Genomic DNA, 16,810 nt, shown 5'->3' on the forward strand with positions numbered 1-16,810 from the left:
TAGCGGAAGCCCACAGGTAAATCTGATTTATGCAAAGATACCTGGAGGCACAAAAGTGTTCCTTACATACGTGTTGCGGTGGCATTGTCCACCAAGAGGCCCCTTCTCCAAAGTGGAGAGGGCTATAAATCTATCTGATCCTCTTTAAAATGGGCTGGCTGGGTGGGATCGATGCAGAAAAATCTCCAACAATCCCACACTTATGGCATGCAGGCCACATAAAAACCAGGTGGAACTTTCATCAGGTTCTCCTGGATGTCAACTTGCCTCTTTTGATTATAGCCATCTATTCCATAACACTCTCCATTAGTCCCATAAAAAAAAAAAAGACAAAATGGGAACAACTGTTGAGAAGCTACCTCCAGCCTAGAGAGCCCAGACTGAACTCTACAACAAAAGCAAGACCATCAGCCTGGAAGAAGACGACCTACCTCAAGACCTGCATCCGTGATGGTTGATCTCTTAAGGCTCATAGATTTCACCCCTTTCTTGGAGAGGGCATAATTATCAATGAACTCACAGATGTCCAAGTCGGAAACCCCCACGAGGCAGAAACCATCAAACCCCCGGATGGCGAAACCTTGAAGGTTGACAAATTCCTTATCTCCGTTGGGCAGGACGTTGTAGAGCTCTTTGGTGTCCAGCACCGGCGTGAGGCCCACCCAAAATTTGGGTTGATACAAGACCCTCCTCCACGCTTTGCACACCTGGGCCAGGACACATTTCTCGCAGGCTGAAAAGTACATAAACAAACGGTTCAGGATCTTTTCATCCACCGCCAGGTGTCTTTTGGTGGGGGAGCCAGAGAGGTCTTCCAGGGATGGCATGTCCCCATTGGCTGGAGAAATCTCATCGGAGGGAAGTCCCACGGTGGCGCCTGAAGGTCCTCCGGCCAGAGCCGCCAAAGACAATGGTGAAGTGAGACCAGGCATGGACAAGTCACTGTGATTCATTAAGGCTGGGCTGATGATTGCAGGCACGGAAGACTGGCACAAGCGGTTTTTCATCGCTGGGGTCCCTTTGGTGATGCTCGCGGAGCCGAGTCCATTGGCCTGGGTGGGGAGTTTAACAAGTCCATTCCGGGGTAGACATGGGGGCTTGGTGTCGCTGTTGCCAAGGTTCGACATCTTCCAAGATTGCTCTGGAACACAACACAGAGAGGCATTCAATGTCAGACCCAAGTCCAAAGACGACACCGTAGAATCCAATCAAGCCCAATATTTTTATTGGTTTGAACCCAACAGACAGAATCTTGCCAGACTAAAGCAGTAACCATCTAACCCAATAGATATACCCTGGGAGATTCTAAGGTGAGGCTACCTTGAACCTCTTCTGCCATCCTAGCAGTTTGAAAGTGTGCAAATGCGAGTAGATAAACTTTGGTGGGAAGGAACAGTCTTTTATATACCTTGGTGTATAATCTTGCTGATCACGTAACCACAGAAGTGTTTTGGACAATACTGGCTCCTTCAGCTAGGAAATGGAGATGAACAATGCCCCCCTAGAGTAGGACTAGACACGGGAAAACTTTGCCTTTAAACCTTTAATAGACAGAATCTTGCCAGACTAAAGCTATTGCCTTCTAATCTAATAACAGAAGTACCTGGGAAGTTCTAGGTGTGGTTACCCTGAACCTTTTTCTCCCCCCTCCATGCAGTTTAGCACTGTGCAATCTCTTGTTTTAGGGTTTCCCCCCCCCCCCCCCCCCCCCCCCCCCCCCCCCCCCCCCCCCCCCCCCCCCCCCCCCCCCCCCCCCCCCCCCCCCCCCCCCCCCCCCCCCCCCCCCCCCCCCCCCCCCCCCCCCCCCCCCCCCCCCCCCCCCCCCCCCCCCCCCCCCCCCCCCCCCCCCCCCCCCCCCCCCCCCCCCCCCCCCCCCCCCCCCCCCCCCCCCCCCCCCCCCCCCCCCCCCCCCTCTTTGGAATGAGCTGCCTCCTCCCTGGGAAACCCCAGTTCTCTTGCGCAGACTCTCCTCCCTTCCTCCTTTAATTGTATGATCCATTACACAGGTAGCTCCATGTCTCATCATTTCAACTTGTCAATATCCTGAACTTAGCCATTCTCAGAAGAATCCTTCCCTGGGAAATTGCAAAAAACAAAACAAAACCCAAATGCAGTTTCATATTAATGCTAAGAGCACAATATGAAGGGACCATAGTCTACCAAGTCTCCAACTCATGAAATTGCTACCTTTTAAAATCTGTAATGAACCAAAAGTGGAACCATTCGGTGTTTTACCATCTAAATGAAAAAGCAGCCATCCTTGGGGCCAGCAGAGCAAAAATGCAGAGCAAAAAAGAGCAGAACTGACTACAAGTCTTGTCCCTGTGGGGTGAAAAGGACTGTTCTTGAATTATTGATCCCCACGTAGTTAATTCATGAACTCTTTGTGGATGGGAGTTTAGCTGGAGTCCCTCACCGTGCTAAGCCGTAAAGCGTTTGCTTTGCAGTTTAAGATGAGTAAGGTGTGGAAAAACAGGCACCGGATTTTTTTTCAATAAATAGGAAAACAAACCATAGATTACTTTGATTTACACACAGAGTTCACGGAGTCTTGAGCGGCAAGTCAGAAAGGACAACATGAAACAGTGGGCTGCCTGGATTTTATGTGCATTCCCCCTGCCTTGATTTGCATATTCCAGCACAATATGTCATCTCCCCATACAGCCTTTGTGCGCTAGCAAAATAAATCACGGATAATTTATGCTTGATACAATAGGTGCATTTTATGGGCAGTTTATCTCAGACATCTTCCACAAACAGCCTCTACGCAAGGGGTTTTGTGTTCTGTGTGTCAAGGTAGCAGTGACATCGTTTTAAAAGTGTCATGACCAAACCCTTGACTTTTTTGGTTCCCCTGTGGACTCCTCTGTCTATTTTACCATAGTCTCTCTGGATGTTACAAGGCACTTGTTTCCCAATCAGTGCTTTTTCCGTTTTTTGTCCCCTAAAAATGTTCCCTCTCACCTTTCACACTTGTCCTATAACTCAGAGTTTTTCAATCTCAGCAACTTTTAAGATGTGTGGATTTCAACTCCCAGAATTCCCCAGCCATGCCAGATTTTTTGCTTTTAATGGTGTTTTTTTGGGGGGGTGGGAGGGGTTGTGTTGCTACAAACTTTTTATAAACAGGCCATTCTGGTGAGTTTCCCCACATCATTTTCATTGCAATACCCTGGATTGCAATGAAAGGATTCTTGATATATATATACTTTTTGGCAAGCCCAAAGAGCGTCAAACTTTTACAAAGTACTGAAGTAGCTCCGTAGTTTAATCATCCTGACCCCAAACACTTCCAAGCTGCGACTGCAAATAGCTGGCAGCAAAATCCTACGAGCTTCTGCTACCATTTGCTGGAGCTATGCCTTGAAGGAAATTTTCAGAAGCGGATAACAACAACAATAGTAATAATAATAATAATAATTAAAATGTCCAGAAGCATTTACTGAGCCCTGGGCGGGGGGGAGCTAGTATTTGGAAGAGATTTGGTCTGGTTCCTTTATGTCCTATGGAGATGTAAGAGGGAGAGGAGAAAAAACACAATTACACTTGTAATCACACATGACAATTCTGTTATGGTAGCCTGTCTCGATAATGTTTATCTGAGCAACCTCTGAAACAGTGGTCACCAACCAGTGGGATGGGGACCACTGGTGGTCTGCAAGAAAATGTTGGTGGTCCGCAGAGAAATGTCACCCCCAAAGCAATTAATCCAGGCTGCGCAGGAACACAAGGCTGTGCCACCCACATGGCCTGCGGGAACACAAGCCTTGCGTGGCTTGCATTATGAACAACATGAGGTAGTGAGGGGAGGGGGGAAAGGGCGGAGGGGGGGGAATTTGCTCCACTTGCCCCATGAGCCTCACCTGGCCACCGGGCTGCTTCTTTCCGCTTCTTTCTTCTTCTGCTTTTGGCTGCACACAAGGAAAGCAGCAAAAGTCTTTCTTTCTCTCCCCCTCAAACTCCCTCAGAAATGAGTCTTTGGGACCCTGCAAGGCCTCCTGCTCCAAGAGGCTGCGCCAATGTAACAAGTTGCACAAAGACTAATATCTGGCGGAGTTTGGGGGAGAGAAAGAAAGACTTCTGCTGCTTCTGCTGCTTTCCTTGCGTAAAGCCAGAAGTCTCTCTCTGTCTCTCTCCCCCTGAGAACAGAGCTGGAGACGGTATCCTGCAATCCCAAATAAAGAGTGATCAATCGGTAGGAAAACGGGCTGGGGAATTTTCCTGCAGACTTTTTTTTGGAATTTTCTCAGGGTCTCTGGTCCGCGGGATTTAAAATGATGAGTTTGGTGGTCCCTGGGGTCCAAAAGTTTGCCGATCCCTGCTCTGAAGGATAGTCAACCTGGGATGTATTTCCAGATTGAAGATAACAATGGGTAGGTGGAGGTTTGGTGGAGGCTAACTTGTCATTAGCAGGTATAGAAAACTAAATGTACCTGCTTAGAAGTCCAGCTAGGACTGGATTCATAGGCAAGTGCATTTAAGTAGAAGAAGGCGTCTTAGAGATAAACTGGGCTCCTAGGCAGGTGCATTTAGTATTCTAGTTTCTCAGCTTTAATATGGAATATTTTTCCCATTTCCCAGTCTGGCCTGTAGCCCTTCGGTTTCTTAACATCTCCCATTAAGGGTTTAAGTCAGTGTTTCTCAATCTTAGCAACTCTAGGACATGTGAACTTCAACTCCCAGAATTCCCAGCCAACTTTGGATGTATGGACTTCATACATTCAAAGTTGCCAACTTTGGTCTACATCCTGCTTAGCTCGAGGGCCATGTGATTTTCTTGGTAACAAATTGGAAACGGGTTGCGATGATCTTATTCTGGAATTGTGGTCAACTTCCCAGTTCAGCTACTCCTGGAAATTCTAGACAATTCCTCTCTAAGTCTAACCCTACTAAGCTATTTGAAGATGAGCCAAGGTCAGCTAAGAGCCACTTGCTATAACCCGTAAAACTCACACACTGCATTGAGCGAATATGCATACGTTGCCTACTTTCTGATGAGCGCGTGTCTGCTCTTATTTCCAAACCCCGTCACATTTCACAAAGATTAGCCTCCTCTCTGGAGAATCTATTGTTGAGCTAAAAGGTGTATTGGATTTTTCAAGAACCCTCGATCAATACCACTGAAAAACCAGGTAATTTAAGCCTCAACTATTGTGTTGAGTGGAATGTCGTATTTCTAAAAAAGAATAGGAAAAGGATCAAATCTGCAGTTGAAAAGGAGCCCTCCCCATTCCTGCAGGAAGCTAATGATTTTAAATATTTAGGAAGAAATAGTTGGGGACCTCAGAGGTCTTTTAGTCCAACCTTTATAAGACTTTATAAGATTCCAGTCAAATGGTTGTCATCTATTTTTTAAAAACCTCCAGTGATGGGGCATCCACAACTCCGAAAGGCAAGCAATTCCGTCGGTTAATTGTTCTCCCCGATTAAAAAAAGGATCTCCTTACTTCTAGATCGGGTCTCTTTTTAACAAGCTTCCACCCAACATGAGAAAACTAAAAATATTTCCTTCCTTCCCAAGAAACTTTCATCAAACCTGTTTTTTTCCCCCCCTCTGGAAACGTTTCCAAAGCAAGGGCTGCTTCACCGGACCGAAAGTGACCTCGTAGGGAGGGAAACAGGCAGAATTTCTAGCATTGGCTCAATGCCCGGATAAATCTGCTATTTGAAGCTCAGCTCTAACAGCTGGTTGAACAGCTGGCCACCACGTTGCCTTCTTGACCCGCTGGGGACCTCCCGACCAGGATTTGGATAGTTTCCTTCCCTTTAAATATGCCAGTTAAGGATTGATGGCCCCTTTAAGGTCCTTCCATGTGTCAGGTCAAGCTTTCCACCCAGCCTGGAAATGTTCTACACGCACAATCTGTGTGTCACATCCAATTTGTCTCAGGCACACACCAGCCCAAACTTGAGAGCAACCAGTGAGCCGGTTTCTCCTCTCCAGGGATTCCGGCTGAGAGACACGCTGAAGCCAGGCTTGGATCCTGCGGTCTGTGAGCTTCCTGCGATCACGTGCCAATGCAGATGGCTGGCTTGGAGAAATATCCTCTCCGTTCCACGCATTTGACAAACATGCTGTTTTTCTTGCTGCCAACAAATAAGGCCCGCCTGAGCCTTCCTTTAATTCAGAGGACGAGCCAGCAGGAAGGGAAAGCCATTCAGAGGCAGAACTATTTCTTTTCCGAAGGTGGTGGTGGAAGAGGGAGACAATTATCCGCCCTTAAAAGCTTTGTATCCCATATTTCAAACCACGGTCACAGCCGTGACAGAGGAAAGATCTGGATTCTGCAGCCATTTTAAATCGAAGCGAAAGAGCAGGCGTCCGTTTCTCACGAAGCACACCAAGAACAGTTGCAGGAATTGGGTCTATCTAGTCTAGTAAAAAGAAGGACTAGCGGGGGGACATAATAGGAGTCTTCCAATGTTTGAGGGGCTGCCCCAAAGAAGAGGGAGTCAAGCAACTGAGGGCAGAAGAAGAAGCAAAGGATGGAAACTAATCAAGGAGAGAAGCAACCTAGAGTGAAGGAGAAATTTCCTAACAGTGAGAACAATCAACCAGTGGAGCAGCTGGCCTCCAGAAATTATGGGTGCTTCAACACTGGAGGTTTTTAAGAAGAGACTGGATAAGCCACTTATCTGAAATTATATAGGATCTCTTGCTTGAGCGTGGGGCTGGACTAGAAGACCTCCAAGGTCCCTTCCAACTTGGTTATTCTGTTCTATTAAATAACATATTATTTAATCTACATTCTTTTCTGGATAGCTAGGAGAGCTCCGAATGTACAAGTGGTCCTTGATTTACAGCCATTCACTTAGCAACCCTTTGAAGTCACAACGGCCCTGGACAAAGTGACTCAGAGCCAGTCCTCGCACTTATGACAGTTGCAGCAATCCCCAAGATCATATGATCAAACTTTGGGCCCTTGGCAAATAACATGAATTTATAAGGGGGTCACATGACCACCATCTGCAACCTTCCCAACTGGACTCCGGCAAGCAAAGCCAACGAGGGAAGCCCAGTTAATTAAAATCTACACGATTCACTTAGCAACTGCAATGATTCGCTTTACCACCGTGGGGAGGGGGGGGAAATATGTCTTAAAATCGGACACAATCACTGAACAACCACATTGCTTAGCGATGGAAATTCTGATACTGGTTCCGGCTGTAAGTTGAGGACTACCTATAATCCTTCCCCCCCATGGTGGGTCCTCATTCTTTCCCAATACTTGAAACAAGTCCAGCTCTGCTTGAGTGTCTAGTTTTTAGTCCAGAGGAGGAGTGTCCAACCTCGACTGCACTTGGGAAAAGTGCCGACAGGTTGCTGCTAATAAATTTTCTTCTGAAAATTTCTTCTGAATTTCTTTGGCTCGAGGCTCATGAATTAATTAGGGCAGTGATCCCCAACCTTTTTTATGCCGCGGCCCGGTACCGGCATCAGCTGGGCGCCGCCATCTTTTTGATGAAAAAGTGCTTCCGGTGACCTCACCAGAAGCACTTTTTCATCAAAAGATAAGCGGCACGCCTCGGTGAGCTTTCGGGTAGAAATGGCTTTCTACCCGGAAAAGCTCACGAAGCGCTGAGCGCCGCCATCTTTTTGATGAAAAGTGCTTCCGGTGAGCTTTCTACCGGAAAAGCTCACCGGAAGCACTTTTCATCAAAAAAGATGGCAGCACCCAGCAACCAGCGGCCCGGTAGGACTTGTTCCGCGGATCGGTCCGCGGACCGGTGGTTGGGGACCCCTGAATTAGGGCATCCGTCAGAACCCCGACAGCCAACTTTAAGACTTGTGGACTTCAATTCCCAGAATTCCCTAGCCACTTCTGAGAGTTGAAGTTCACAAGTCTTCAAGCTGCCAAAATTGGGCATTCCTGCTTTAGAGCAAAGGACTTGGCTGTCTTTAGGGGCCTCAAACACAATTTACCTGGGGGCCGCTGGAGGCAGAGTCTGGGTGAGGCTGGGCCGCATAATATTATACTTTATATTATACTTTATATTTATATTATACACTAATATTATACTTTCATATCACGGTGGGGGCCACAGGATATCGTCCTGCGGGCCGCAATTGGCCCGCGGGCTGCGAGAATGAGACCTCTGCTTTAGAAGCTAAGTTTTATGTCGCGCTGGTGAGACGATATTGGAATGTTGCATCCAGTTCTGGTTACTACAAGAGCCGTGGTGTTAGAATGCAGTACTGCAGGCTGAATTCATGGCTCACTGCCAAAAGTTCGATCCCAACCGGCTCAAGGTTGACTCATCCTTCCATCCTTCCGAGGTCAGTAAAATGAGGACCGTGATTGTTGGGGGCAACAAGCTGACTCTGTAAATCACTTAGAGAGGGCTGGAAAAATCTGTAAAGTGATATATAAGTCTAAGTGCTATTGCCCTTCCTTCCTTCCTTCCTTTCTTTCTTCCTTCCTTCCTTCCTTCCTCCCTTCCTTGGTGCATAGTGGTTAAAATGCAGTATTGCAGGCTAATTCTGCCGACTGCCAGCAGTTTGATTCTCACCGGCTCAAGGTTGACTCAGCCTTCCATCCTTCTGAGGTGGGTAAAATGAGGAGCCAGATTGTTGGGGGCAAGAGGCTGACTCTGTCAACTGCTTAGAGAGGGCTGTGAAGCACTATGAAGCGGTATATAAGTCTAAGTGCTAGTGCTATGATGCAAGAATAATGATGAGACTCTAGAAAGATAGCAGACAAGAGCAACCAAGATGATAAGGAATCTGGAGGCTAAACTGTATGATGATGAACAGGTAAGGAAACAAGGCATGTCTAACCAACAAAGAGATAGATTAGAGTTTTGATAGCTGTCTTCTGGTATGAGACAGGACTGGCTCGGATTCCAGTAGGACAGAACTACCGTAGGCAATCCCAAATGGTGTACTACTAGCCTGAGAAGTTTTTTTTTCTGGGGTGGTGGTGGTGGATTTCCTTCGAGTACCATTACCAAGAAAACCGCATTCTTGGTTCACCGGAAATGGAGCTGCTGCACCCAATTTTATCAGACTTGGTGGGGAAAAAAATGTGCAGATTTTTAAAAATCCTGTGGACTGCGCATTTATTCTCGGCATCCGAGAAGCAGTGAGGTCAAAACTTCCACATCCATCCATGAAGGAAATTCCCAGCCTTATAAGCTCTTAAGGAAGAGGAATGACGGACCAGCTCTCTCTCCTCAGCAACCTGTTGGCCCAGGTAGTCACTCCTAAGTCTGTTTCCTTCCCCCAGGAACAGGGGAAAAAAAACTGCGCAGAGAAAAATGTGTCCTCATTTCAGCGCTAATCACTTTTTCTATTTTTTGCCGGTGCCGTTCTCAAAATAGGCATTTCCAGATGGACTCACCTGCCCACCATGGATTTTTATGATATGCTTGGGAAATAGAAGGCAACCACCTGCTGGATAGATGCTGTCATGCCACAGGTGCATTCTGAAGGTGTGCACTAGCTTCATCTATACAGGGAGTCCTGGACTTATGGCCACAATTGAGCCCAGAATTTATTTGGCTGAGAAATTTGTTAAGTGAGTTTTGTCCCGTTTTAACGATTCAGTGAATCCCTGCAGTTGTTAAATTAGTAACACTGTCGTTACGTGAATCTGGCTTTCCCCATTGACTTTGCTTGTCAGAAAGTCACAAAAGTTTTGCCATGTGACTCTGGGACCTCGCCATCATCATAAATATGAACCAGTTGTGAAGCATCTGGTGGCTTTTGCTGAGCCGTGGTGGCGCAGTGGTTAGAATGCAGCATTGCAGGCTAATTCTGCTGGCTACCAGGGGTTCAATTCTCACTGGCTCAAGGTTGACTTAGCCTCCCATCCTTCTGAGGTCGGTAAAATGAGGACCTAGATGGTTAAGGGGCAAGAGTAAACCGCTTAGAGAGGGCTGTGAAGCAGTGTGAAGTGGCATATAAGTCTAAGTGCTATTGCTATTGCTGCAGTTGATTGCATGTTGATTGCATGCCGTGGTAGCACAGTGGTTAGAATGTGGTATTGCATGCTGACTCAGCCCACAGTCTCGAGTTCAATTTTTTTTAAAAAAAAATGTTTTTTTTAATTAGGTTATAGAATAAAATACAAAAATATGAAAGCAAATAATAGGACACAGTGGGGAGGAAAAGGGGGAAAGGAAAGTGAAGGAGGGAGGAAGGAAGGAAGAAAAGAAAAAAACCGTTGACTTCCAACTTTGTTGGAGTAGAATAAAGCATCAACATCGAACCTCAACTTTTTTTCTTTTTCAAAGCAGTATAGTCTTGGATTCAATCCTGACTGGCTCAAGGTTGACTCAGCCTTCCATCCTTCCAAGGTGGGTAAAATAATGACCTGGATTTGGGGGTGAGATGCTGATTCTGTAAACTACTCTAACAGAGCTGTAAAAGCACTGTGAAGCAGTATAGAAGTCTAAGGGCTGTTGCTAACTGGAAAGAAGGAAGGAAGAAGAAAGAAAGAAAGAAGAAAGAAAGAAAGAAAGAAAGAAAGAAAGAAAGAAAGAAAGAAAGAAAGAAAGAAGGAGAGGAAGGAAGAAGGAAGGAAGGAAGGAAGGAAGAAGAAAGAAAGAAAGAAAGAAGAAAGAAAGAAAGAAAGAAAGAAAGAAAGAAAGAAAGAAAGAAAGAAAGAAAGAAAGAAAGAAAGAAAGAAAGAAAGAAAGAAAGAAAGGCCATGGTGGTGCAGAGGTTAGAATGCAGTATTGCAGGCTAACTCTGCCCACTGCCAGGAGTTTGATCCTGACCAGCTGAAAGTTGACTCAGCCTTCCATCCTTCCGAGGTGGGTAAAAATGAGGGCCCAGATTGTTGGGAGCAAGAGGCTGACTCTGGTAAACTGCTTAGAGAGGGCTGGAAAGCACTATAAAGTGGTATATAAGTCTTAAGTGCTATTGCTATAGCTATCTGAATGTAAATCACGTGGCACCCTGGGGATGCTGTAATGGTCGTAACTGTGAAGCATGGTCATCAGTCACATTTTTCACTGCAATTGTAACTTCAAACTTCGATACTGAACAAACTGCTGTAAGTCAAAGATCAACATTTGCTACGTTCCACTGCTCGGAACAGAAGTGAAGGGGAAAACATTTACAAATATATCCCCCCCCCCCCTTTTCCGCAGCAGTTTGGAATGGAACAGCCCAAAGTTCTATCTAACCTGTCTAACCTGCTTCTGAAGAACGACTGCCTCCATTTTTAATCTGGGTGGGTGTGTGGGCAACAGCAGCTCACGGCGTGAACGTTGTGGTAGGGCAACCGAAGAGGCTGTGTGCCATGTGAACTGCTGCCCACGATGTCTTCCCGCTGATTTGAACAGAGCCTCGCCCTCCCGGGGGAAAAGCTTTGGGCTCTGCCATTCAAAAGAAAGGTGCCAATTAGGGGCTCACATCCTCCTACGCCACTTGTCGCCCGTTGGCAGCGGATGCATAATGCGCTCCCAGCAAGGGGGCTCGTAGGCTGGGAGACGGGTCCGTTTCCATTTGCTGCAGTGACAGATAGTGGGGCGTTTGGAGACTTGGTTTTTATAGATGGGGTGAGGTGGGGAGAGGAGAGGAGGGGGCGATCCGTTTGGCATGTCACAGAATAAGAGAGTTGGAAGGGACCTTGGAGGTCTTCTAGTCCAACCCCCCCTGCTTAGGCAGGAAACCCTATACCACTTCAGACAAATGGCTGTCCAATCTCTTCTTAAAAACCTCCAGTTTTTAAGTCTTTTGAAGGCAAGTCTTTCCATTGATTAATTGTTCTCATTGTTAAGAAATTTCTCCTTAGTTCTAGGTTGCTTCTCACCTTGATTAGTTTCCATCCGTTGCTTCTTGTCCTGCCCTCAGGTGCTTTGGTGAATAGGTTGACTCCCTTTTCTTTGGGGCAACCCCTTAGATCAGTGGTCGCCAACCAGTCCGCAAGAAAATTTTGGTGGTCTACAGAAAAATGTGACCCCCCCCCCAAAGCACCCCCCAAAACAATTAATCCAGGCTGCGCAGGAACACCGCCCAGATGGCCTGCAGGAACACAAGGCTTGCATGGCTTGCATTGCAAACAACATGAGGTAGTGAGGGGAGGGGGAAAAGGGCAGAGGGGGGGGACTTGCCCCACTCACTCCCTGCACCTCGCCTGGCCACCGGGCTGCTTCTTTCCACTACTTTCTTCTTCTGCTTTTGGCTGCACGCAAGGAAAGCAGCAAATATCTTTCTTTCTCTCCCCCTCAAAGTCCACCAGAAATGAGTCTTTGGGACCCTGCAAGGCATCCTGCTCCAAGAGGCTGCACCAACGCGACAAGTCTCACAAAGACTCATTTCTGGCAGCGTTTGGGGGAGAGAAGAAAGAAAGGAGAGAAGCAACTTGAAGCAGAAACTTCCTAACATTAAGAACAATTAACCAACAGAATGTCTGGCCTCCAGAAGTTGTGGATGCTCCATCACTGGGAGGCATTTAAGAAGAGACTGGTCAGCTCTTTGTCTGAAATGGTCTAGGGTCTCCTGCCTAAACAGTGGGCTGGACTAGAAGACCTCTAGGGTCGCTTCCAACTCTGTTATTCTGTTATCATTATTCTGAATGGAACGTACTTTTCATCATTATAATATTCTGGTAGGTTTCAACGTTTTCTTTTCCTTCATGGAGGCTTCATTTACCGCACTGATGTTCCCTTCGGGTAGAAAAGCAGGGGTGGAAATCAATCGTGGTGATAGCAGTGGGGGCTGTATACTTCATGAGAATGTTCCTTGGAGAACAGGCTGAGAATGCAGCGGGAGAATGAATAAAGGCCGTACAGAATAGATGTCTGCAGCGTTACTCAGACGAAGAGCCATGCTCTGCGCGTCTTCCAGCCCTCCTTTGTAACCAGACTCGTGGGGAGACATCTGGCATTACATCACCCGGGCTTCATTCATTCCGTGTTGTGGCAGCCAATGAAGTGAGGCAAGGTCACACGCTCTCTGCCCACCATATGCTTAACTGAGTCATGGGTGTGTGTGTGTTAGTATGTTACAGTAATGCCACAAAGGGGTTCATTTTTAACCCCTTACAGACCCAGTCATACATGCTTCTAAGCTAACTCTTTAGCCTAGAATATTTTGCACCTGTGAAGTGACACCTGGAAAAATACAGCATCCTTCACTATAATCCTCCAGGGAAAGACAGAAGGCAAACGAGGCCCAGGCAGAAGAAGGACTTCATGGCTTCAAAATCTAAGGGACCAGTTTGGACAAAACTCAGCAGCGCTTTTCCGTGCGGCTATTGATCAAAATAGGGTCGCCAACATGATCGTCCGATAGGGCACAAGAAGAAGAAGCTAACTCTCTCCAGCCAACCAACAGCAACAGCAAAACCCAATCGATGGATTCTTTCTTTCCTGTTGAGACCTCCAAGAAAAATATTACAGGTGGTCCTTGACTTACAACGTCAATTGGAAACAGAATTTCCATTGCTAAGCAAGGGGAGATATTAAGTGAGTCGAGCCCAATTTTTTTTTTGCCACAGTTAAGTGAAACATTGCAGTTGTTAAGTGAACCAGGCAGTCATTAAGTGAATCTGGTTTCTCCCATTGACTGGTTTCCCCCATGAACAACAGAAAATTTGGACTCCATTGTGGCTGTAAGTCGAGGACTACCTGCCCAGCAGAATAGAAATGCATGTATGGAGCATATCTGCTGTGGGTGAAATTAAGAACCATAGAATCTATAGAATAACAGAGTGGAAAGGGACCTTGGAGGTCTTCTAGTCCAACCCCCTGCTTAAGCAGGAAACCCTATAGCATTTCAGACAAATGGTTAATCAATCTCTTCTTAAAAACCTTCCAGTCTTAGAGCATTTACAACTTCTGGAGGCAAGTTGTTCCACTGATTAATTGTCCTTAGTTCTATTGCTTCTGTCCTTGATTAGTTTCCACCCATTTCTTCTTCTCTTGCCTTCAGGTGCTTTGGAGAACAGCTCCACTCCCTCTTCTTTGTGGCAGCCCCTGAGATATTGGAACACTATAACTTCTTCCTATCATATTATTATAAATTGCATTAAATCCTAAGGCTAATCCAGGACCATCTAAAGCACGGCGGAAGGGGCTTCCCGTTTTTGAAACCCATAACCCCCTCACTTCTCAAAACCTGGCCAGCACGTGGCTGGTTTTCACCGGTTCAATTTTCATACTGCACAGTTAAAAATATACAGTAATTGCAAGCCTTATGAGCATATCTACACCTCCATGTGTAGAAAATGTCAATGCATTTTCCCCCTGCCCTCTTGATGATCAAAATAAAAAAAAAAGGGGATAAACACTGCCGCCACCACCTGGCACCACCACTTGCTAACACCACATGCCTCCTGGCAGCCCTTCTTTTAAGAGGATGGTAGGGCACTCTCGATATGAATAAGTTTTAAAACCTTAGCCTTCGTGTAAAAGGACTTCACCGGGAGAGTTTATCCATGGTTTCTTAACAATCAAGCAATAGAACAGAAGTTGCCTTCGGAAATGATGGGAGTTTCCTCACTGGAGGCTTTCAACAAGAGACTGGAATGCCAATTGTCAGAAATGGTGTAGGGTCTCCCGCTTGGGCAGGGGGTTGGACTAGATGACCTACAAGGTCCCTTCCAACTCTGTAAATCTGTAACCTTGGAAACTTGATCTTCAACTCCCCAGGCTTCCCCAGCCAGCCATGCTGTGACATGTGACTGTTTTTCGCCCTTAAAACTGTTGAAGCATTCTCTTGGTCACCTGATCAGAATTTGGATGCTTGGCAACTAGTGTGTATTTATGATGGTTGCGGTGTCCTGGGGTCATGTGATCCCCTTTCTGGCAACATTCTGATAAGCGAAGTCAATGTGGGAAGCCAGATTCACTTAACAACTGCGTTAATTAATTTAACTGCAGCGATTTACTTAACAACTACGGCAAGGAGGGTGATAAAATGGACAAAACTCAATAACTATTTTGCTTGGCAAAAAAAAAAAATTTGGGCCCAGTTGTGCTTGTAAGTAGGAAACGACACCAGCATTTCTCGTTTTAAGCTTCCCATGGAATTGAATGAAGAGTTTCTTGCTTTTTCGCCATTTTTGCATCTCAAAACTGATCGTTGGCTTCTGGCTTCTTGTACCTGATTTTGGACACATCGTGCATGGTGTCTCATTGACTGATATTGTGAGATGGGTTTGGAGAGCCTCTTCCTTTCTGAAGAACGGACATAACTCGAGGGAAAAGCTGAAGCAGTCAATCTGAGATTTACATTCTCTTCACCCACTTCATTTAAGATCTAGCTGACTTTCCATATGGCATAGTTAGATAATTTATTGCTAGGGTTGAAAGAGAGCAAAAGGAACCTGCACAATAAATGCATAAATACAATCGACCTGGGGGGGAAAAGGCCAAAACTCCCTCAGATCAAGTACAGCTTGCAGGTGACTAAAATGGATATTTTCAAGTAAATTGTTTGACAGAAAGAGGAAAATGATTGGTCTCTGACTGCTTTGGGAATATCTTTAGCCTCCCAAGACCATGGCAAAGATATTTGGCAGAAGCAAAACAATAGTTTGTCATTAAAGCAAAGTCTTTGGGGGGGAAAAGCTGACATGCCAAATTGAGACATTTTAAAAATCTGCCAGGACTGATGCAGGTATCCTCATGAATTAGGGATACAAACTGAATGTATTTTTAATATACAGATGGTAGAAATTAATACCTTCTTCCAAATGGTAACTTCCCTATTTAAGAGGGGAAGTTAGGGAAGGTTTAAAGAATGCAAACAGAGTTCTCTTAGAGTCTTTAAAAAAATACCCTTAACAACCAGCCCATGGAATTAAGGGAAGAAAAAAAATGTCTTTAATGTCCCACAAGACTTGGTACATAAAACATTTCAAGGGGATGTTTCAGTACCCTGGACAGCGAGAAAATGTCCTTATGTGTTTTTTTTTCAATACTTTGGAGAACAGACATTTTTTATTTTTTTTGCCGCGACCTCTTATTTATCATCCATCTCAATTTTGAAATAGTCCTCGACTTGCAACCACAATTGAACCCAGAATGACGATCCTAAGTCAATACAGTCATTACGCGTGGTTGCAACCTGTATATTACAACCTTTTTCGCAGAGAACGTTAAGCAAAACTGCAGTTGTTAAGCAAATACCGCAGTCATTAAGCAAACCCATTTATTTCAATTGGTGGTTTGTTTGTTTGTTTGTTTTTGTTTTTCCTGAAAACCAGAAATAAAGGCTGGAAAGTAGCAAAAATCTGCCAAAAATCATGGTTGCATGACTGAAGGAGACTCCAAATAATCACGTAAGCTGGTTACTAAGCATGCCAAATGTGACCATGTGTCTATGGAGGAAGGATAGCCATTGAAACTCTGGAACTGGGTTATAAGTAGCTCTGGAGAGGTCTGTCAGAACACTGAATGATTGCTAAGCAACAGGTCATTAAGTGAAAGTATCTACAATCATTAAGCAAGGACTACTTATAAAGCTTTCACTTAAGCTCAATCATCATCTTTTAATAACCCCATAATCCCTTGCGAGGTGGAGTCTGGACAACTGAATGGAGCTGAGTGTTTACTGGCCGGATGCCCTTCCTGTCGTCAATGAGGAGTTTTTTTCAGCAGATATATTCTCCTTGTGCCCAGAGAGAGAAATATCTGCCTCTTTCACTTAAGTTCAATAGAAACCATAAACTATATATTACTATGCTGTTCTCTATATGAGAACTTTACCAGACCTTCATTTATCTGATCTTGAAGAAATCTTCAGGCAGGAAGTGGGATTTTTACTTCCTGTTATTTCTTTCAGACAAGGACTTTAAAATATCCTCCCGAGCTGCCCAGTTTCATGCTACCATCTGTACAGTACATTGGCCCA

General features: G+C 45.6%; 2 protein-coding genes across 3 annotated transcripts in view; both read right to left on the reverse strand.

The window, feature by feature from the left end:
- The window catches only part of JMJD8 (jumonji domain containing 8), a 209,175-nt gene that overhangs the window by 79,779 nt on the left and 112,586 nt on the right, over positions 1-16,810 (reverse strand). The window lies entirely within an intron of this gene.
- The window catches only part of FBXL16 (F-box and leucine rich repeat protein 16), a 45,792-nt gene that overhangs the window by 6,974 nt on the left and 22,008 nt on the right, over positions 1-16,810 (reverse strand). For both annotated transcript variants that reach the window (XM_087973202.1, XM_087973203.1), the window contains exon 2: positions 432-1,141. In XM_087973202.1, coding sequence (XP_087829328.1) covers positions 432-1,127 — 696 coding nt within the window. In that variant the 5' untranslated portion in view covers positions 1,128-1,141. The remainder of the gene's footprint in view (positions 1-431; positions 1,142-16,810) is intronic.

The sequence above is a fragment of the Notechis scutatus genome, chromosome 12 (assembly GCF_049901735.1).
Source record: "Notechis scutatus isolate UNSWTSFEM ecotype Mainland chromosome 12, rNotScu1.2, whole genome shotgun sequence".
Classification (NCBI taxonomy): domain Eukaryota; kingdom Metazoa; phylum Chordata; class Lepidosauria; order Squamata; family Elapidae; genus Notechis; species Notechis scutatus.